This window comes from Salvelinus fontinalis, chromosome 5, assembly GCF_029448725.1.
Source record: "Salvelinus fontinalis isolate EN_2023a chromosome 5, ASM2944872v1, whole genome shotgun sequence".
Classification (NCBI taxonomy): domain Eukaryota; kingdom Metazoa; phylum Chordata; class Actinopteri; order Salmoniformes; family Salmonidae; genus Salvelinus; species Salvelinus fontinalis.
The window spans coordinates 43,505,808-43,528,178 of record NC_074669.1 but is presented as its reverse complement, the minus strand read 5'-3'; the positions used below and the strand labels follow the sequence as shown (position 1 = coordinate 43,528,178).

The 22,371-nt window shown below is 42.2% G+C and overlaps 1 protein-coding gene across 2 annotated transcripts in view; it reads right to left on the bottom strand.

The window, feature by feature from the left end:
• Window positions 1-22,371, bottom strand: part of LOC129855637 (cytosolic phospholipase A2-like) — a 52,587-nt gene that overhangs the window by 9,069 nt on the left and 21,147 nt on the right. For both annotated transcript variants that reach the window (XM_055923506.1, XM_055923507.1), the window contains exons 2-15: window positions 21,584-21,719; window positions 20,593-20,674; window positions 20,101-20,249; window positions 19,871-19,987; window positions 19,384-19,421; window positions 17,126-17,270; window positions 16,059-16,195; window positions 15,620-15,842; window positions 15,376-15,490; window positions 12,945-13,082; window positions 12,680-12,769; window positions 11,409-11,474; window positions 7,200-7,445; window positions 1,991-2,175 (exon numbers count right to left, since the gene is read on the bottom strand). In XM_055923506.1, the coding sequence (XP_055779481.1) occupies window positions 1,991-2,175; window positions 7,200-7,445; window positions 11,409-11,474; window positions 12,680-12,769; window positions 12,945-13,082; window positions 15,376-15,490; window positions 15,620-15,842; window positions 16,059-16,195; window positions 17,126-17,270; window positions 19,384-19,421; window positions 19,871-19,987; window positions 20,101-20,249; window positions 20,593-20,674; window positions 21,584-21,616 (1,764 nt within the window). In that variant the 5' untranslated portion in view covers window positions 21,617-21,719. The remainder of the gene's footprint in view (window positions 1-1,990; window positions 2,176-7,199; window positions 7,446-11,408; window positions 11,475-12,679; window positions 12,770-12,944; window positions 13,083-15,375; window positions 15,491-15,619; window positions 15,843-16,058; window positions 16,196-17,125; window positions 17,271-19,383; window positions 19,422-19,870; window positions 19,988-20,100; window positions 20,250-20,592; window positions 20,675-21,583; window positions 21,720-22,371) is intronic.

Sequence of the window (22,371 nt, the reverse complement as noted above, 5' to 3'; positions counted from 1 at the left end):
TCATCCCCCTCTTCAAAGGGGGAAACACCCTGGACCCAAACTGTTACAGACCTATATCCATCCTGCCTTGCCTATCTAAGGTCTTCGAAAGCCAAATTAATAAACAGATCACTGACCATCTCGAATCCCACCGTACCTTCTCCGCTGTGCAATCCGGTTTCCGAGCCGGTCACGGGTGCACCTCAGCCACGCTCAAGGTACTAAACGATATCATAACCGCCATCGATAAAAGACAGTACTGTGCAGCCGTCTTCACCGACCTGGCCAAGGCTTTCGACTCTGTCAATCACCATATTCTTATCGACAGACTCAGTAGCCTCGGTTTTTCTGATGACTGCCTTGCCTGGTTCACCAACTACTTTGCAGACAGTGTGTCAAATCGGAGGGCATGTTATCCGGTCCTCTGGCAGTCTCTATGGGGGTACCACAGGGTTCAATTCTCGGGCCGACTCTTTTCTCTGTATATATCAACGATGTTGCTCTTGCTGAGGGTGATTCCCTGATCCACCTCTACACAGACAACACCATTCTGTATACTTCTGGCCCTTCCTTGGACACTGTGCTATCTAACCTCCAAACGAGCTTCAATGCCATACAACACTCCTTCCGTGGCCTCCAACTGCTCTTAAACGCTAGTAAAAGAATATGCATGCTTTTCAACCGTTCGCTGCCTGCACCCACCCGCCATCACCACCCTGGACGGTTCCGACCTAGAATATGTGGACATCTATAAATACCTAGGTGTCTGGCTAGACTGTAAACTCTCCTTCCAGACTCATATTAAACATCTCCAATCCAAAATCAAATCAAGAATTGGCTTTCTATTTCGCAACAAAGCCTCCTTCACTCACGCCGCCAAACTTACCCTAGTAAAACTGACTATCCTACCGATCCTTGACTTCGGCGATGTCATCTCACTCACAAATTAGATGCAGTTTATCATAGTGCCATCCGTTTTGTTACTAAAACACATTATACCACCCACCACTGCGACCTGTATGCTCTAGTCGGCTGGCCCTCGCTACATATTCGTCGCCAGACCCACTGGCTCCAGGTCATCTATAAGTCCATGCTAGGTAAAGCTCCGCCTTATCTCAGTTCACTGGTCACGATAACAACACCCACCCATAGCACGCGCTCCAGCAGGTATATTTCACTGATCATCCCAAAAGCCAACACCTCATTTGGCCGCCTTTCCTTCCAGTTCTCTGCTGCCTGTGACGGGAACGAATTGCAAAAATCGCTGAAGTTGTAGACTTTTATTTCCCTCACCAACTTTAAACATCTGCTATCTGAGCAGCTAACCGATCGCTGCAGCTGTACATAGTCCATCTGTAAACAGCCACCCAATTTACCTACCTCATCCCCTTACTGTTTTTATTTATTTACTTTTCTGCTCTTTTGCACACCAGTATCTGTACTTGCACATGTTCATCTGATGAGTTATCACTCCAGTGTTAATCTGCTCAATTGTAATTTTTCGCTCCTATGGCCAATTTATTGCCTACCTCCTCATGCCTTTTGCACACAATGTATATAGACTCATTTTCCCCCCGTACTTTTTTCCCCCTGTGTTGTTGTCTGTTCACACTGCTATGCTTTATCTTGGCCAGGTCGCAGTTGTAAATGAGAACTTGTTCTCAACTAGCCTACCTGGTTAAATAAAGGTGAAATAAAAATAAAAATCAAAAAACATTAAAAAAAGTTGCGCAGAATATCAGATCTCAACAAAGATTGGAGAAGTGTTTAACATCACCAGTACCACATCCTTATGATATATGTTTTTTCATAAGCACAATGTGACTGGAAGAGACAGGTTGGAATGTCTGACTGAAATATGGAACAAAACAACTTTTTTCCTTCTAAATTAGTGATGTTTGAATTTGTTGATAAAATGTGGGACATGATTGTTTGGTTGCGGGACTCAGGACAAAGGTCCAAATTGCGGGACTGTCCTGCACAATCCTGGACATGTGGTCAACCTACTGACCTTGAAGGGTGGGCTGGAGTCACTGGGGCGGGCTGAGAAGTCAAAGGAGATGATGAGGTCGACGCCACGCTGCGGGCGCAGGATGAGGGGGTACGGGAGGTTATAGGTCAGACCACTGTCCACTACGTGGATCTTTTTACTCTTCACGTCCAGTGGCTCGTAGATACCAGCAAACTCATCTGGGTCTGAGAATGTTATGGAATACATGCAGAATAAATACAGAACGTGTTATAGTAGAAATGCGTAAAGGAACAGATGTGTGTGTTGATTGGGCATGTGTGTGATGGTCATGTTATAACTGTTTCCATATGTACACAGTAGATGTCTTCATGGATCCACCTGTACCCAAATACCCGAGATTCGATCCGAGACGCGAGTGGGTCCGGATCCAGAATTCTAAATAATGTCACGGGTCTGGGTCGGATGTCATATGATATGATTGTCACAGGTCTCAGGTATGTGTAATTTTAACCGACTTGTCTGGAAGGGCCCATATAGATCTGAACGCGACTGTTGCAGTAGAGAGAAATTCTATAATTTTTGCTGCTGCTCTTACTTTTCACTAGAGTGGACGTGGCGTGTGTAGCTTGTTGTTGGCCAATCATAAGTCATCATTGCGGCAATAGGTTACGGTCATAGAGCCTCAGTGTGTGGCAAATGGGAGATGTAATTAAAAGGAGAAATATAGGCTACAACTACCAAGAGCCAACAGGTAGGCTGCTACTTAATATTCTGAATGGAGTTGTTGTTATTCGTAAGTGTAGGATGAGAAAGTGCATGCACTGCAGCCTCAATTAGCATAGCTAGCTAATGTTAGCTTACTTGACTAGTGTCTCTCAGTTCTATGCAGTCAAGACCGGTACAACGTAATCATATTTGATGAAAGTTAACCTAGCTATGGCTATAGCTATTAGACTACTATAGCGCAAGTCGGCTTGGTTGGTTGCTGTCTCTCATGTCTCCCTCCCTCCTGCCTGCCCGTTTCCCTCGCTCACAGTATGGCCCCTCCGCCTGCTAGAGCAGCACCTCAACCTCTCTCTCCTTCATCAGCTATGCTTAACTTCTTTGGGACCGGGGGGCAGTATTGAGTAGCTTGGATAAAAAGGTGCCCAGAGTAAACTGCCTGCTACTCTGTCCTAAAAGCTAGAATATGCATGTAATTAGTGGATTTGGATAGAAAACATTCTGAAGTTTCTAAAACTGTTTGAATGATGTCTGTGAGTTTAACAGAACTCATATGGCAGGCAAAAACCTGAGAAAAAAATCCAACCAGGAAGTGGGAAATCTGAGGTTTGTAGTGTTTCAACTCTTTGCCTATCCAAGATAGTGGAAATGGGGTCATGTTGCACTTCCTAAGGCTTCCACTAGATGTCAACAGTCTATAGAACCTTATTTGATGCTTCTACTATAAAGGAGGGGGGAATGAGAGGGGACTGAGTCAGAGGTCTGCCAGAGAGTCACGAGCTGGTCATGCGCATTCACATGAGGTAGTTTGCGTTCCATCGCATTTCTGAAGACAAAGGAATTCTCCGGTTGGAACATTATTGAAGATTTACGATAAAAACATCCTAAAGACTGATTCTATACTTAGTTTGACATGTTTCTACGGACTGTAATATTACTTTTCGTCTGAACTTTCGGCTGGACCTGCCAGCGCGTCGTCAGTTTGGATTGTGTACGCGCAAACAAAAGGAGGTGTTTGGACAAAAATGATGGACTTTATCGAACAAATCAAACATTTATTGTGGAACTGGGATTCCTGGGAGTGCATTCTGATGAAGATCATCAAAGGTAAGTGAATATTTATAATGCTATTTCTGTCTAATGTTGACTGCACAATATGGCGGATATTTCTTTGGCTGTTTTGGGCTCTGAGCGCCGTACTCAGATTATGCTTTTTCGAAATCTGACATAGCGGTTGCACATTAAGGAGAAGTTTTTCTAAAGTTTCATGTTTTATAGTTGTATCTATTATCAATGTATATTATGAGTATTTCTGTGAATTGATGTGGCTCTGCAAAATCACCGCATGTTTTGGAACTACTGAACATAACACGCCAATGTAAAATGAGATTTTTGGATATAAATATTCACTTTATCGAACAAAACATACATGTATTGTGTAACATGAAGTCCTATGAGTGTCATCTGATGAAAATCATCAAAGGTTAGTGATTCATTTTATCTATATTTCTGCTTTTTGTGACAACTCTCTTTGGCTGGAAAAATTGCTGTGTTTTTCTGTGACTTGGTGGTGACCTAACATAATCGTTTGTGGAGCTTTCGCTGTAAAGCCTTTTTGAAATCAGACACTGTGGCTGAATTAACGATAATTGTATCTTTAACTTCTTGATGATAGGGTGCAGAATTTTCACTTAGGGAAAAATAGCGTGCGCAATTTCAACTTCGTGCTACTCATCCCCAGAATATAAGATATGCATATAATTAGTAGATTTGGATAGAAAACACTCTGAAGTTTCTAAAACTGTTTGAATCATATCTGTAAGTATAACATAACTTATATAGCAGTCAAAACCCTGAGGACTAACTTTTTTATTGTTAAGTTCCTCTATGTTCAATGGATTGTTTTGGGCAAACCAGAATTCTAATCAGTAAATGCGCAGTTTCTACTGCTTCCACTGGATGTCGCCATTGTATGGAAAATGGTTAAGGTTTTTTCTTAGTGAGGTGAACAAGATATTGACCCGGAAGTGGAGGGACGTCGTTTGTTTATGTTTGAGATTTGGGCAAGACGTGAAATGTTCCGTGAGTTTGTTGATATCCTGTATTGAAAACAGATTGACCTGTCTTCAATTTGATCGATTATTAACGTTTACAAATACCTTAAGCTGTATTACAAAAGTACTTTGAAATGTTTTGGCAAAGTTTAGAGGTAATTTTTTTTAGATATTGTGTCGTGATTTTGTTCAAATTGAACGCTGTTTTTCCTGGTACAACGGCGCCAAATAAATGGACAATTTGGATATATATGGATGGAATTAATCGAACAAAAGGACCATTTGTGATGTTTATGGGACATATTGGAGTGCCAACAAAAGAATCTCGTCAAAGGTAATGCATGTTTTATATTTTATATTAGCGTTTTGAGTAGCGCTAGCATGGTTGAAATAGGCTACACTCTCTTGTTTACATTGGGCTATCATCAGATAATAGCATCTTATGCTTTCGCCGAAAAGCCTTTTTGAAATCTGACATGTTGGCTGGATTCACAACGAGTGTAGCTTTAATTTGATATCTTATATGTGTGATTTAATCAAGTTTAATTTTATATAATTTTTTTGAATTTGGCGCTCTACATTTTGACATTGCTGTTGGGACGCAAGCGTCCCATCTATCCCAGAGAGGTTAAAAGGGTGCCTAATACTTGTATGTTTGAGAAATTTGATTTATGAGATTTCTGTTGATTGAATTTGGCACCCTACAATTTCACTGGCTGTTAGCGAGGGGTTCCGGTTAAATAGGGATGACAGTTACTCCAAATGGATTGTGATATGTGTATTGCTGATTTCCTTTTTGTCTTTGTTTCGATTTATGGAGTGTTGGATTCCCCGATGGGTTATGGTGCTAACTTCCTGATCTGGTAACTCTTCCAAGAGGTTGCCAGTAAAATAAGGGAGTATGAACTCATTTGAAAATGGTTTTAACAGTAACAGTATGTTGCTATGCTCTTTGACACTATTCGTAGAGATAATGTTATTAACTTCTCTAGGATAGGTGGGACGGTAGCGTCCCACTTGGCCAAAATCCAGAAAAAATGTAGCGCGCCAAATTCAAATATATTACTATAAAAATCAATCTTTTATGAAATCACACCTGAAAGACACCAAATTAAAGCTACACATGTTGTGAATCTAGCCAACATGTCTGATTTCAAAAAGGATTTACGGGGAAAGCACACCAAACAATTATGTTAGCTCAGTACATAGCCACAGAAAAGCATAGCCATTTTCCCAGCAAAAGATAGTAGTAACAAAAACCAGAAATAGAGATAAAATTAATCATTAACCTTTGAACATCTTCATCAGATGACACTCATATGACATCATGTTACACAATACATTTATGTTTTGTTCGATAATGTGCATATTTATATCCACAAATCTCGGTTTACATTGGCGCCATGTTCAGAAATGCCTCCAATATCCGGAGTAATTACAGAGAGCCACGTCAAATAACAGAAATACTCATCGTAAACTTTGATGAAAGATACATGTTTTACATATAATTAAAGATACACTTGTTCCTAATGCAACCGCTGTGTCAGATTTAAAAAACACTTTACGTAAAAAGCACACAGACATAATTCAAAAAGTTTTAGAAACTTCAGAGTGTTTTCTATCCAATACTAATAATAATATGCATATATTAGCAACTATGACTGAGGAGCAGGCCGTTTACTCTGTGCACCTTTCATCCAAGCTACTCAATACTGCCCCTGCAGCCATAAGAAGTTAAGGGAGGGGGAACAGTTTATTACCCTATCACTTCGTCTTCCTGTCGAACCATAACAGATGTCAGGGTTGGAGAGAAGGAGGAGTGCATCTAAATTGGAGTATATATACTTGTGATGGTGGAAACATGTTTTGTCTAATGCAGCTGTACTGATCCTCTGGGAAGAATAAACTTGGTTAAGCTTTCATAGTGTCCGTTGAGTTTTTTACTCTGAGAATTAGAACCTAACAACCCGATGACAAAATGTGCAGAATTGCAGGAAATAAGCTTTAAACCTGCAAAATTCTCTCCACCAACAAGAGGGGTGTGAACAGTTTTTGTTATGAACAGTGCTTGTGCCCATAGAAATAGATGTGGCGCGTGCACGCGGGCTCGGGATGTTCCCCAATACTGGAAGGGGGGCCCCGAGTCAAAAAGTTTGAGAACCTTTGATGCAGTGGAGAGGGTCAAAAGCTTCAAGTTCCTCGGCGTGCATATCACAGAGGATCTGACTTTTTATTACTACTATTTTTTTACTTTTGCATTTGGCATTTGATTCTTGATGGATATTGATCATGTAATGCATTGTTGAGGAGAGTTAGCAAGTAAGCATTTCACTGTACTGTGCACCTGACAAATAAACTTTGATTTGATTTGCTTTACCTAGAATCTAACAACGGTCATAGACCTGTCCTATATCTGGAATCTAGAATGTGTTACATCTAGAACTCCTAGATCTCCAGATTTGACATCTGACCTGTGACAGCGTCAACCTCATCCTCGAAGGAGGCGCAGGAGTTCTGGTACATAAAGTCTCCGAAGGTAGAGAAGGGCATGTTGGTGTTGAGGTTGAGGCCTAGCATGAAGTTATGGACCTTCCCCGCCCGCCCCTCTCGCGTGTTGAACAAAGAGTCGCCGCTGAAGAGGGAGGTGATCATTCGCTGGACCCAGCTGTTCTGGGCGGTGCCGTACTCATCTTCCGCCTCTGGGTTCTCCTTGCCTCCTGGAGAGGGGAGAGATGGAGAAAAAGAAGGGAGGCAAGTGAGAGAGAAGGGGACAATGTTGATAAAGAGAGGCCACATGGGATGTACAGCAGGCTTACAGTATGCATTTGGTGCCTAGAGGTGCTTGATAGGCCTTGATCTGAAGTGCACAGTTCCTCGAGGGTCACAGTTTAATTGATCAATCGTTTAGTCTACACTCCCAGGTATAAAAATATTATATACAGTGCATTCGGAAAGTATCAGACCCCTTGACTTTTTCCAGATTTTGTGAAATTACAGCCGTATTCTATAATGGATTAAATTGTCTTTTTTCCTAATCAATCTACACACAATACCCCATAATGACAAAGCAAAAACAGGTTTTTCGAAATGTTTGCAAATGTATTAAAAATAACTACTTTTGTAAATGTGATATCAGTTTTCAGACACTTTACTCATTACTTTGTTGAAGCACAGCCTCAAGTCTTCTTGGGTAGGACGCTACAAGCTTGGCACACCTGGATTTGGGGAATTTCTCCCACTCTTCTCTGCAGATCCTCCCAAGCTCTGTCTGGTTGGATGGGGGGCGTCGCTGCATAGCTATTCTCAGGTCTCTCCAGAGATGTTTGATCCGGTTCAAGTCTGGCTGGGCCACTCAAGGACATTCAGAAACTTGTCCCGAAGCCACTCCTGCGTTGTCTTGGCTGTGTGCTTAGGATCGTTGTTCTGTTGGAAGGTGAACCTTCTCCCAAGTCTCAGGTCCTGAGCGCTCTGGAGCAGGTTTTCATCAAGGATCTCTCTGTACTTTACTCCGTTCATCTTTCCCTCGATCCTGACTAAACTCCCAGTCCCTGCCGCTGAAGAATATCCCCACAGCATGATGCTGCCACCACCATGCTTCACTGTAGGGATGGTGCCATGTTTCCCCCAGCTGTAATGCTTGGCATTCAGGCCAAAGAGTTCAGTCTTTGTTTCATCAGACCAGAGAATCTTGTTTCTCATGGTATGAGATTCCTTTAGATGCCTTTTGGCAAACTGTCATGTGTCATGTGCCTTTTACTGAGGAGTGGCTTCGGTCTGGCCACTCTACCATAAAGGCCTGATTAGTTAAGTGAGTTAATGGCATGTTGTTTATAACACAATTTTTCACTTATTTTGTACATAATGTTGCTGCTGTCGTCTCTTATGACCGAAAATAACTTCTGGACATCAGAACAGCGATTATTCACCTCAAACTGGACAAAGATTTTTTCTTTAATGAGTTCGACGTGAAGGATATACTGCTTTCTCGGGAATGGGCCTAAATTCTTCCCATTTACGGGAAGAAAAGACAGAGAAAAAGGGGGCGGAGGTCAGGCTTCATTCTGAGAATTCGAAGGTGCGTGAGTAAACTTCCACTACCATCCGTTCTATTGGCCATTGTGCAATCATTGGAAAACTAAATGGATGATATATGGTCAAGACTATCCTACCAATGGGACATTAAAAACTGTAATATCTTGGTCGTTTGATAAGGAAATGTACTTTAGAATGGATCTTTCACAATTACCACCCGGTGGTTATTGGTCGAGGTTACTAGAATAGATACTTTAGATGTATCTATAGTAGTGAAAAGAGATTGTTCTTCTCTCTTCTTCGGGTCGAGTTTCCTAGACTATTTTACATATACAGTTGCAGACTGTGAATGTGTAGTCTTTAGTTTTGTAGATTTCTTAACCATTCGTGACTTCCGGTTCCCACCATCCGCCTGCTTGGTCTCTATTTAAATTGCCAACCATTTCAACATGTAGCTACAGCTCCAAGCTACATTGCAATTATTAACAAATTCAACAGGATTGTTCTTTAAGTGCCCTTGGACCCTTCCAACTGGTTGGAAAACAGAAATATTGTTTCATTATTGAACCTTTTTATGTTAAAGTTTGGCCAAGTCTCTCTCTGTATTCCACAGTCTCTCTCTGTATTTTACGACCGGTCATAAAACTGGTGGGGGAGAGAGAGAGAGGGATGGGGAGGGGAATCTGGCACCTATAATCCTCACCCAACAGGGCAAGTCATGACAACGTCGTCCCCACAGTGACCGTACGTACATATCCCAACCAGAAGCCATGGATTACAGGCAACATCTGCATCGAGCTAAAGGCTCGAGCTGCTGCTTTCAAGGAGCGGGACAATAATCCAGACACTTATAATAAATTCTGCTACACCCTCAGTCGAACCATCAAACAGGCAAAGCATCAATACAGGATTAAGATTGAATCCTACTACACTGGCTCTGACGGTCATCAGATGTGGCAGGGCTTGAAAACTATGACGTACTACAAAGGGAAACCCAGCCGTTAGCTGGGTCCCTAATGAGACCTGACCGTGGCCCCCTTCATCACTAATACATGACTCTCTCCCCTTATCAATGCCTGCCACATATGATCGTTTTCCCTACACTCACTACATTCTAAGCTTAATTGCACCCACCATATACCTTCCTCCTACAGATAACCATTAACTTCTGGTGTAGACCCTCTAAACCATAGCACTCAATATTTCAATAGAATACCTGATAGAACTCAGAATCCATCAACTGGTGCTGTATATCTTTATGATTTTGGGGGTTAATTACCTTGTATCAAGCCATGGAAATGTGATAAGCCTGATGAGTTTGCCGTTTGTGAACAGAATACAAATGTTTATTATATCAAGACACGAGGAGCGCGCATGACAAAGGCAGCTAAAGCACACCTGATTGGTAGGGCTAAGCATGAATAGTCATTGAAAGTTGTGGACACAATTGTGGGAAGCATTGGGCCAGCATCCCTGTGGAACGCTTTTGACATCTTGCTTTGACGAATTGAGGCTGTTCTGAGGGCACAAGGGGGGGGGGGGAACTCGATATTAGGAAGGTGTCCTTAATGTTTTTAACACTCAGTGTATATAAGTTGTTTGTCATGAAAGATGGTCTCTCTAGTTCTATCGATCTTTGAGTAATTAGGAAAAAAATAAAAGTGTTACTTTCGTCCCGTTTTTCCCCTACTCGCACATGGAAAAAACAAAAAGTGTTACTTTCGTCCCGGTTTCCCCCTACATGCACGACTAGGGTTGGGTGATATAGCATCGTAGCATAGCATCGTCTATCGACAATAATTGACTGCCATCGCTGATGGTGACAACATTGTGATCTGACAGACAATGGTTTAGCCTATTTGAACTATATAGCCAACTATAAAGAACGAGAGGAATATAGAAAGAGAGGAATGAAAGAGAGGACTGTAGGCCAGACAGAGCAGAGAATTCCACCAAAGCAGTGCACAATGTCCAGTCAGAAAATAGCCTATTGTTTCTCTCTTTGTCGGATGCATGGGCATTAGGCAATAGCCTAAACCTAATTTTGTTTTATAATGGACACTCCTTAACTATCTAGTGTCAAAACATTTAAAAAAATTGTAGCCTATATTCCCTTCTCTCTCCATTCGATAGGCTATGAATATGACTGAAGGCTACACTTCATTGTTTTATGCATGGCTTTCTCCCAATCAAACAATACATGTAACAGAGTTCCATCTCCAAAACTTATTTGAATAGCCTAAAAACGTAAGGTATTCTAGCATGTCGTGATATTCAAAAATAACAAGAATGAAAGTCTATAGCCTAAGCCTAGGCATATGCTATTCTCAATCACAGCTTTATGAGAGATAGAACAAATCATATTATTTATTTTCTATTATTTTATGAGGCAAATAAAGCTATTATTATCCAGTTCTGAAGATGGTAAACTGCTTCTATCCAGCCCATGATGTAGGCCTATAACCTAGCTCACTATGTCGAGACGGCCTGTTCCTCATCAGACAGTCACTGCTCCATCAATGCAGCATCAAGGCTGTGACTTCCCCTGAACAGTGTGAATGTGTTAAAATAATGTAGACCACACACTTATTCAGGATTCTGTGTATTTCGTATGAATCATTATGCATCATGGATATTGCAGTTCTCACCTTTCCAAGGCCTCTCGTCATCATCTAGACTGTCCTTCCCCACAATGTGTTGAGGCTTTAACTGTTCTGCAGGAAAAGACAAGGACATCTTCTTTAATCACACTTTCACTCATATCCAAGTCTTCACTCCATCTCAAAAACAGAGGTTATCATAGCATGACATGTATCGCTTACATTAGGCTGTCCAATTAACTTTCAATTTTTTAGGCCCTACCTTTTTATAAACTCATTAGCAACAATAGCTTACATAGCAAACACAATAAAACAATTGGCATTTAACATAAACCAGTAAATCATTGGAATGGGTGTAGGTGTACCTGCTTGCAGATGCAGTGAGTGCACATGTGCAACACAAGCTGAAAGGTCAAATCAAACACCAACAGCCCATAAAACAAACTTAAAAAGCAGTTAAAAAATAATGACAGGAAGCTGAACATTATCTTTGTTTTGACCGTAGGTGTAACGGCTGTGTAACGGCTCCTCTGACGAGGAGGAGTAGTAAGGATCGGAGGACCAATGCGCAGCGGGGTACGTGTTCATGCTCTTTATTAAAACAATCGAACACTGAAACAAAACAATAAACGACACGTGAAATAACCAACCGAAACAGTTCCGTGTGGAACACACAGACACAGAAAATAAACACCCACGAAACAAAGGTGGAAAAAGGCTACCTAAGTATGATTCTCAATCAGAGACAACTAACGACACCTGCCTCTGATTGAGAACCGTACCAGGCCAAACGTAAAACACAACATAGAAAAACGAACATAGACAACCCACCAAACTCACGCCCTGACCATACTAAAACAAAGAAATAACAAAAGAACTAGGGTCAGAACGTGACAGTAGGGGAATCACACTCACATCTGTGAGTTGGCATCAGGTACCAGCATGTCACATTAATCTGCGTTCACACAGAGTCAGGCGTACCGTACGTAATAAAAAAAACAGACTACAATGGGAGGTGCAGTTGGCTTGTGTTGCGCAGAGCAGATCCAACATATTGGATTGGGACTATGGGCTAACACAACACATAGGAACTAAGCCTTTGGGCTAAGCACAGTCATCGTCTTCAGGTCTATACGCTGCAATGTATGAGCTTCACTGTGAGTAGATACAAGGCAAGTGTATGTGCTGTCCTAACTGTGGAGGAGACCATGATGTGGTACTATATCTGTACAGGGTGCATGACTTCATTTGGGTCAGGGATAAGACCAGAGGTCAGGGTTAGGATTGGGGTTATAAGAAACGTGTGTGTGGTTTCTTACCGAGCTCTTCCTCCATGGTGCTCCCCCCGACAGTGTCTTTGACACCCAGCACTCTGTTGAAGAGGATGGAGAAGGCACTCCCCCAAACCCCTGGAGAGAGATAAACCCACTAGATCAACATCACTATCATGTGACGACTTATGCATATCATGTTTGATGATCGCTTATCATGTGAGGAATCTCTTCAGGAAGTCCTATGCAGAAGTGCCAGCAACATTCTGTCGTTTGTGTATGTATGTGCGTGTCTATGTCTGGGTTTTCTTACCCATAAGGTAATGTAGTGGGTTCTCTTCATACTGCTTCACAGTGATTCCCATGAAGAACTTGCTTCCAAAAAGATCAGGGGTCATGAACGTTCCGTACTTTGCCATTCCAATCTCATACGGGCTGAACTCCACCCAGTCTGTCAAAGAAATGGTTAAATAAAATAACAACATCCATTGATAAAAATCAATCCGCGTATGTAACTAGCTAACACTTTAATTAGGGGAGCACACTGTAAGTGCAATGTATTTGGGAAAATGTGTATATCCTGCAGTAAATATGTGTATGTTTATGTTATGGAAAAAGGGTAGCCCAGGTTTACAGTAACAGTGCAGGCCAGAAGCAACTGTCATTATGACCCTCATTACTGGAACCAGGTGACAGGAGGTATATACCCTACCTGACTCTAGTGACACAACAACACCCACACATATAATTGTAAGGCCAAACACAACACACTGTTCACACATTATAAGTCTGACAGAGTTCCTCAGAATGACAATACAGTATCACCTTTCAGCCTATCATTGGTCCTGGATAAGGAGTATAATGTTACTACTGTACTGTAAGTTATGTGGTGTTATTTTTGCCTTTCTCTGGAAAGTTGTGACAGCATTACCTTGTCACACCAGAGATAAAAGGTGGGGGATTTACAGTAAGAAAAAAAGTGAACTGATTTAATATTCTATTCCAGCTAATCTGTAAAATACACTGGAACACCAACATTAATTTGCATGAATATTATTACAAATATGTTGGTCACAGTACCAATGACTCAGCATACAGTAATGGACTCAGTCAACCTAACAGAGGACAGGTTGTCCCTAAGGACTGTTTTGAGGTCCGTTTTACATGTCATTATGAGTCAAGCTAAAATTTGAGAAAGATCCTAGATCAGGACCAGCGGCGTACCACAACGACATTGACACCTACGTAACATTGCCCTTCCACATTGTACTACTACACCTACTAGTGATGGGGGGGGATCTATACAGTTACATATCGGGACATTATTTTTGATGATATATCGTTTTGACAATAACGCAATATTATTTTTGAGCTAGTTGGCTGTACCTGCCCCTATTTCCTTCATAGCTTGTTCTCCATCTTCTTTTTAAATAGGCAGCCAATTGGTTTTCAGCACTTTTATTTCCATGACTAATCAAAACATGTTTTCTCATGGCTCTCTCTTGTCCCTCCGCAGCAGACATATGGGGAGCAATATGTTTGGAACATCGAATCGCAATAAAAATCACAGTATCGAATTGCAACACATATAGAATTGTGAGAATCAGCGAGAATCGCAATCAGCGAGAATTGTATCGGCACCTAAGTATCTTGATAATATCGTGAGGTTCCTGGCAATTCCCAGCATTAACACTTACACATTGTTGATGTTCCTTCTCACACTACAGCACTAAAACAACAAGAATGCCTGGGGTCAATATGATGATAGCTCCATTTACTGCATTGGAATAACATTGTTTGCATAAACCTTTGTTCGTCATCACCTCCAGTTTCTCCTTACCTTCAGTAACAGAGACTGTTTCAGATGTGCAAATTGTTCAGACTCGTGTCACTATTCATTTGTTTAAAATGAATGGGACAAACTTAACCAGCGCTGGCCATATGCACAGTGGCTATCTGCAGTACATTCATGGATGACTCTCTCAAAGCAACATTTGAATATCAGCCAACCATGACACATCAGTGGGTGTGAAATGAGTGATGCTCCAAGGAAATGTAAAGAATGGAAATTTGCATGCGGGAGAGATTATCTGACCATCTCTGATTACTCATTATGCAAAAGGCATACACATTCATTGTACTAGAGATTCAAACACACACACACACACACACACACACACACACACCAGAACTTAAATCCTCCATTCCAACTACATGCCCAATACTGCGGACAACACTCACACTACGTGCATGACAAGGGCGGCTGGTGGTACGTTAATTGGGGAGGACGGGCTCATTGTAATTGCTAGAACAGAATAATTGGAATGGTATCAAACACATCAAAGAGTTTGAGTTTGATACCATTCCATTCACTCCATCCCAGCCATTATTATGAGCAGTCTTCCTCTCACCAGCCTCCTGTGGTGCATGAACTCCTACTGAAATGCTACGCTTCATTGAAAAACTGAGAACTGAGGAGAGCCTCGGAGCCACACTGACCTTGTGATCTACAGTAACACACACACACACACACACACACACACACACACACGTTAACACACCATTATGAATGTAAATCAGTGAGGTAAAGGCAATAACAGGGGCTCATCACTCTCGCCTCCCCCTCTTACACAGGTCTACTCAAACTGACAACAGTGATTGTTGCGTAACCATAGTGTGAACAAACACACACTCACACAGACCACCCACACAGACACACACACAACGTATACACGCTCACTGACCTGCGAACATGAGCTCGGACACGTCTGGTTTGACGTGCAGACAGGTGAACAGAGGGAGAGGACACTGGCCCTCGTTCACCTTCTCCTGCAACTCACTCAGCTTTGTGTCCATCCTCTGATGAAAACAGAGAAACACTGGGAGTTATAGTCAGTTTAGTCTCATCCTCTTGAAGACAGAGAAAGAGAGAGATGGGTGAAATAATGCAGTAACACCAAAAACAGGTGTGTGCGGTTCTCCTCTCACCGCGGGGATGAGTGTCTCGCCGATGAGCATGCCGAAGATGTCAGTGAAGGTGACGGGCTGTCCGTTGGCCTTCTTGCTCCACAGAGACTGGATGTAGTTGGTGATGTGCTGGGGCAGCAGCAGTCTCAGAGGGTTACTGCTCACTCTCTTCATCAGCTCCGCGTTGATCTCCTTAGGACCCTTAGAGGGGAACTCTGGGTGAGAGAACAGGGTCGACATGTACCTGCGGGAGGAACGGAGATAAGGAGGGAGGGAGAGGGAAAGAGATAGTGAGGGAGGAAGGGAGGCATGAGAACACGCAGGCAGACCACATACAGTCCTCCATGTAAAAACGGGTTACATTTTGGTGCAGAGGTAGATGGGTAGATACTGTCGGAGAAAAGAGGAGTGGGAGGGAGAGAGAGAGAGCATGGTATAAACAGATGAATAGTTGACTGACCAGGTGGATCCAGAGAGGCCAGCAATGTAGGTGGCACAGTCCAGGACCCCAGACTCATACAGGCCCTTCATAACCCCAGAGAAGCCCACCATGGCCCTGAAGCCTCCCCCTGAACCCACTATGGCGATCACCGGCACCTGCACAGACACAGACAATGACAGCCACAGACAGGAAGAGATTGGAAAGGATTCGGATCCCTGTCATAACATGACTCCTTGAGATTCATAGCAGCTCAACTGTCAGTAAGCCCTACTTCCTGATGTTACTTCCGTCAGTCAGTCAGTCTACAGTAGGTGACTGTTGTTGCCTCACTCTACTTGCTGTAGTTCCTGGGCCTCTTTCCGCCTCTGCACTGACTTCTCTGAACTAGAACCACAGTCATTTCCGTAAACAATTACAACAAATATTATAACCCACTCTGACACAACAACTGCACTTCACTGAGTTGTGAAATGTTCTAGTATTTACTAGCCTCAATGGGAATGCGGTGTGGCAGCTCAGAAGTTCTGCAACAACACTTTGAATGTGTTGTGGGTTATTATCTCATTCTGGCTGGTAGCTTCCGGATCATCCGAGAACACAGGCAGGCAGTGAGAGGTGTCGGATAGAGGCTACAACCAGGAGAACAGGGCCAAATGTCAGCTGCCTCTGAACCAGCCTTCAGAGCTTTCGGTGTGAGAGGAAATTAGGGCCTATAAAATTATCACGTTTGAATACTAAGAGACCTGTGGATGTGATGTACGTGTTCTTGCTAATAAAAAGTGGTGTTGTTGGCTAATATTGTCTCGTCTATGAACTTGACCACTATGCTCAGCAATACTGCATAGTAAGCCCCATTTCCATGGCAATAAATGCTTTATTTAGCTCATGTCTATTATATTGCCCGTTCATTTTGAAATGGTTACCATTCTATGACCCATTGACCCTGCAATGCATCCCAATACATGATGTTTCACATGTAAAACACTGCATTTGACTATAAGTCAGAAACTGATTCAAAAAAGAACACTGTGGTTGGCAGTAGGCCGCTTTGCAAGCCTGGGCCCACAGTACTCAGGTATGCCCACCTCCTGAGGAGTGCTGGGGAGGAAGCGGGGCTTTTCCATGTCCAGCAGCTTCTTGATGCCCAGCATCACCCTCTCTCTGCGGGCCTGTCTGAATAGTTTCTCCTTGTCACACAGGGTCAGGCTGAACCGCAGGTCCAGGTTCGTACTGCATGGGGACACAGAGACAAGATACGGTTATAACCCTGCATATGGCCATCATAAGCAAGACAAAATGTTTATCAAATAAATAGGTCCCACTTTATTTGGATAGTCTGGATTTTCATACTATGAATAAACTATTTGTTGATAAGCAACTGCTTGCAAAGGTTACAATTAGAGTAAGAATAACCCTAACCGTAACTAGGGTTAGAGTTTGTAGATAGTTGAAATGTTACTGATAGTATGTAGAGCATCTACAGACTATCCAAATAAAGTGTTACCAATAAATATTTGTCATATTTGACAAATGTAATAATTTATTATCAATTTAGATTGTTAGAGTGCTCAGTTGAATGTGTCCCACTAGCAAAAGCCTGTTTGTGGGGTCAGTGAGTTTAGGATATGTGTTGTTGAGTGACATGAAGTAAGATTAGTCTAGAAGACCTACAATAATAAGCATAAACAAAAGCAGACAAAACATATTCACACGTATGTCATTACATTTCAACAACTGCTTTAAAACATCACGTTTTCCCATATGGGAAACAGACAGACATCTCTGTATTCTCTTTAGTAGACCTGTTAGTCAGCCATGATGACTGATTTTATGTTCTGTAGGTTAGCCAGCCATGACTGAAGTTAACAGATGTTATTCGATCTGGTTCCAAGTTGGTCTGGTCTGAGATAGACCTCCAGAGACAAACACACCCAAGACCTCCCACCTCTGCATTACTGAGACTACAATCATGCCAAGCATGTCCTCCCCTTTACCTAAATCAACAGTCTGGTTAGAGCATTGGGCCGGTAACCGAAAGGTCGCTGGTTTGAATACCCGTGCCGACAAGGTGAAAAATCTGTCTATGAGCCCTTGAACAAGGCATTTAACCCCGATTTGCTCCAGGAGCGCTTTAGTACTATCGCTGACCCTGTAAAACAGCACATTCCAGTGTTGGAACATTTTTGGGGGTCTTTTTTTTGCAACAGTCCAGTAAATCTAAGCCCTGTGTGGACTGAAAACAGTTACAGTTGTTAAAAAAGGAATATAAATAAATATGGTGGCTCCCATTGCCCTGGAAGAAGTGGTGTTCATTGATCTCTCTCTTAAACAAACTACACTTTGGCCCAAACAATCTATTTAGCGCAAAATTGAAAAACAATTCAACTGGGAAATGAAATGGCACCCCCAACCTCCAAAATTTAACAATAATGCCTTGCGATCTGGAGGATGTCCTTTCACATCGCCTCAATGGTCCAAATGTGGTATCCGTACCCTTTGCGATACTATGGATAGTAATTGTTTGAGGATATTCCAAGATCTGAAAGAAGCATTTATTTATATTACCAGGTAACAATTTTTTTCTTTATCTCCAACTTAGGTCAGCTGTGCTGGTTTATGGGGTTCCATGGGAAACCCAGCTGTCGATTCATCCAATGATGGAATTTGGAAACGAAAGGACTAATCTCGGTAATATTTCAACAACTTTTGGAAAGCTCGCCATCAAAAAAGTATGGCCCAGAGATCTAAATGTAACTGAATCATCCTTTAACTGGACCAGAATATGGAAAAATGACGATGAAGATGTGTGAAGAGGGGACGGCTAGGAGGGATGGGAAACATGGTTTCCGGTAGGGGAGGGAGAATGCAGGCAGGTGGATGGGGACTGACGGGGTTGGGGGGAATGGGTTTGGGAGGGGGAGCATTTTTTGTTTATTTTCCCTTCATACAGAATATGACTTAAAAACTGCTGATGCTGTTCTTTGTATTTTGTATGCACTTCTCAGATTTCTTTGTTTGAGGGGTAGCACCTGTAAACTCATTCTGAAAATGGACAACCTAAATAAAAAGATGGTCATCATCATCAAAAAAAAAATGAATTTAAAAAAAACATTTTTACATTTACATTTTAGTCATTTAGCAGACGCTCTTATCCAGAGCGACTTACAGTTAAGAGTTTTGTACTAAAACACAATGGTGTGGGTGACATAGCTTGAGGTGAATTCCTGTGCTTTGTTTAAGCTGACCCCAGTAAGAGTAGCTGCTGCTTCTGCAAAAGCTAAATGGGGATCCAAATAAATAAACAGACAGACGAGGAGAGGAGTGTTCATGGAAGTACACGTACCAGACCTCCAGGGCCATCTCTAAGTACACATTGGTTGCCTGTCAAAACAACACAAAGACGCTGTGGTTATCGTAGAAGAAGAAAACATTGATTCATCTGTCAACAGCCTGGGATAAAACTAAACACAAAAGGGAATCTGTCAACAGCAAAACACCCTGGGATACAGTACAACATCCACAAGGAGAGGGGATGAGAAACACTGTAGGAGGATGAGAGTAATGAGAGGAGAGAAGGGGAGAGATGCAGGTGGGTAAGCTACAGTAAGGAAGAGGAAGAGTGGACGAAGAGGGATAGATAGAGGGTGAGAGAAGAGAAAGGAGAGGGATATTCAGTAAGAGGTAGGAGGAGAAGAGAGGAAAACCTCACTGCCATAGATGAGTCAACATCACTCAACAGACAAGTATATTTGTGTGAGCTAATGTCTTTCAGGCACACTCTTTCCTTCGGAATACTCTACAGAAAGACAGTGAAAGTATAGAGGTCTTACTTTGCCGATGAGGAAAGGCACTGTCTCTGTGTGGCCAGTTTTCAACATCTTGGAGATGTTGTACGATGCAGTCCCAAGCTTCTCGTCTATCACGTAATTGGCGTCCATTAATGTTATCTGATTGAGTACAGCACCAACCAACAAGCTTAAGGCTTCAGCTTCCACATGTTGATTTGACTTAAATTAAACTGTGCAGAACTGAGTTGAACTGACACGGTTCCATCTCTCACCTCTAGAATATTATCCTGGTTTGGGTCCAGTATGAAGACAAAGGTCTCATTCCATTCCGGGTGGATGTCATTGTCTATGTGCCTCGTTCGTTTCCTGCTCTCAGGGGTGGTGGGAATGAACAGCTCCACATAGGGGTCAGGAGTGTCCACTGCAGACACAAACACACGAATGCATGCGTTACATACAGTACATAGAAATAGAGAAAGTGATACAAACATACTGTACATATATTTTTGATAAACACATAACATAGATAAACACAACTACAGTATTGTTATTACATAGCTATAAGAGCAAGTTAATATGAAGTGTTTGAATATTCTGTCAGGTCTTGAGTATTTGGAATAATTACATTTCACGACACAATATAAATGATTTGCTTTTACATACAGAAATGACAACTCCCTGTGATATGCTTTTATGTTGGAGAACTTGTGATCGTTAACATGTGAACTAGGAGCATGTGGAATAACAGGTGTTGTCAGACTCACACAGGTCACCCAGTGCTCCCTTAGTGACATTCTTAGCGCGCACCACTGTCACTCTGAACTTGTGAGAGAACTGCTGCTCCACCTGCACACAAACATCAACAGAAACACAGCCTGTGAGCAAGGACACACATGCACAGATCTATCACACTTGAACTCCAACAACTGCCTAGAGCTACTTACGGACCGTGTGTACAATATTAACAGTGCTTTTTTGTCTAAACCTAGGCTTAGATACAATCATGTGATACAAGAGGTGTCAAGGTGAGGTGTGAGTCCTATCCCTTTTCTTTAAGATTATCAGAGCTCCCTTACCCAACTAAGGGGCAGCCGCTGGTCTTTTTTGTTGCCTTGTTATTGTTTTGCAGTCGATTGTGAACATAAGGTATGACGATGACATTTTGTCTTATCACTATTCCTCTTGTAGTGCATCTGTAGATCTGCTAGTATTCACCGCAGTGTAACAGCGATGAGTGAGGAGTGAGCAGCAGGCACAGACTTTCACTGGGAACTAGACTGCCATGGTGGGGCTACAGTGCAGTGGCATGTCAAGCCAGTTGGGCGCCTTCATTTCAAAATGGTTTTTATTTGTGTTTTCTTCTATTGAAATAGAAAGTCGCAAATGAGAAGAGCAGACAGCTAGGTAGAGTAATACATATATGAAGGTGGAGGCAGGGTTTTGAACCCATGCCCCACAAGGGACAATGTGTGGTCTTGAGTCAGCAGCACTACCACTAGACCAGACTCCAGAACCAGCAGGGTGTCGTCTTTATCCTACCATGATATATAGTATGTCTAGAGCTTCAATGACGAGAAACATGCAGTGCTGCCCACGAATGTGCTGATAAGAGTGAGCCAGAAAACAGATAGAGGTTTTCAACTGAAGTTATACTGCTGTTTATTTGCTCAACAGGGTCTGAGCTTACACACAAGCCAATGCAGTGGGTTCCCCCTGCCATAGACTTTGAATGCAAGTGGACATGTGTGGACTTACAATAATGTACTGGTAGGGGTCAATGGAAGACATTGTTGGCTGGTTGGTGTTGCCCTCTTGTCCAGTCTCTGTCCAGTCTCCAGTGTCCTTGAACTCAGGAAGATCCTCCAGTGATACTGGGTACCATCTACAGACGCTGGGGACACACAGAGCATCATAATGTAAGGCAGGGGTACTCAACTACTATTTGAGAAGGTCCAGTGACAAATATTTACTAAGTGGCAAAGTTCCGGATGGATATCGTCCTTTATTGGTGCTGTGGTACAGGATAGTAACAAACATAGTCGTCTACGACTTAGGAAACATGTTGCTATATAAAATGTACATGAAATGAGACTAAAGAATTTGAATTAATTTGAACTTATTTCAAAATGTAAACATGTGCAACATTGCATCAACATTACTGAAGAACAAAAGTGGTTCCACTATGAACCAACCATCCTTGAATATTATTATTTACATTTTTATAAAATAAAGTGTATGTTTTCTGGAGAACAAAGGAGAGTTGAACAAAAAGAATAGTCTAAATGCACCGAATGTCACTGTGGGCCATGCGATATTCATATATAAGTCACTCTGGGCTCAATCGACCCATCTGAAGATCAATTTTGCTTCTTCTGAAAACTTTTGTCACATTTGTGACCGAGAAGTGGTTTTGGATGAGCAACAGCAGTTCTCTTCCAACAGTGAAGTCTTCAAAGCATGCCTTGAAGTTATCCACGAGCTTCTAAATGAAATGAACATGGTTGAGAACATCTTCATCTCCCTGCATTTGCACCAGAAGTTTG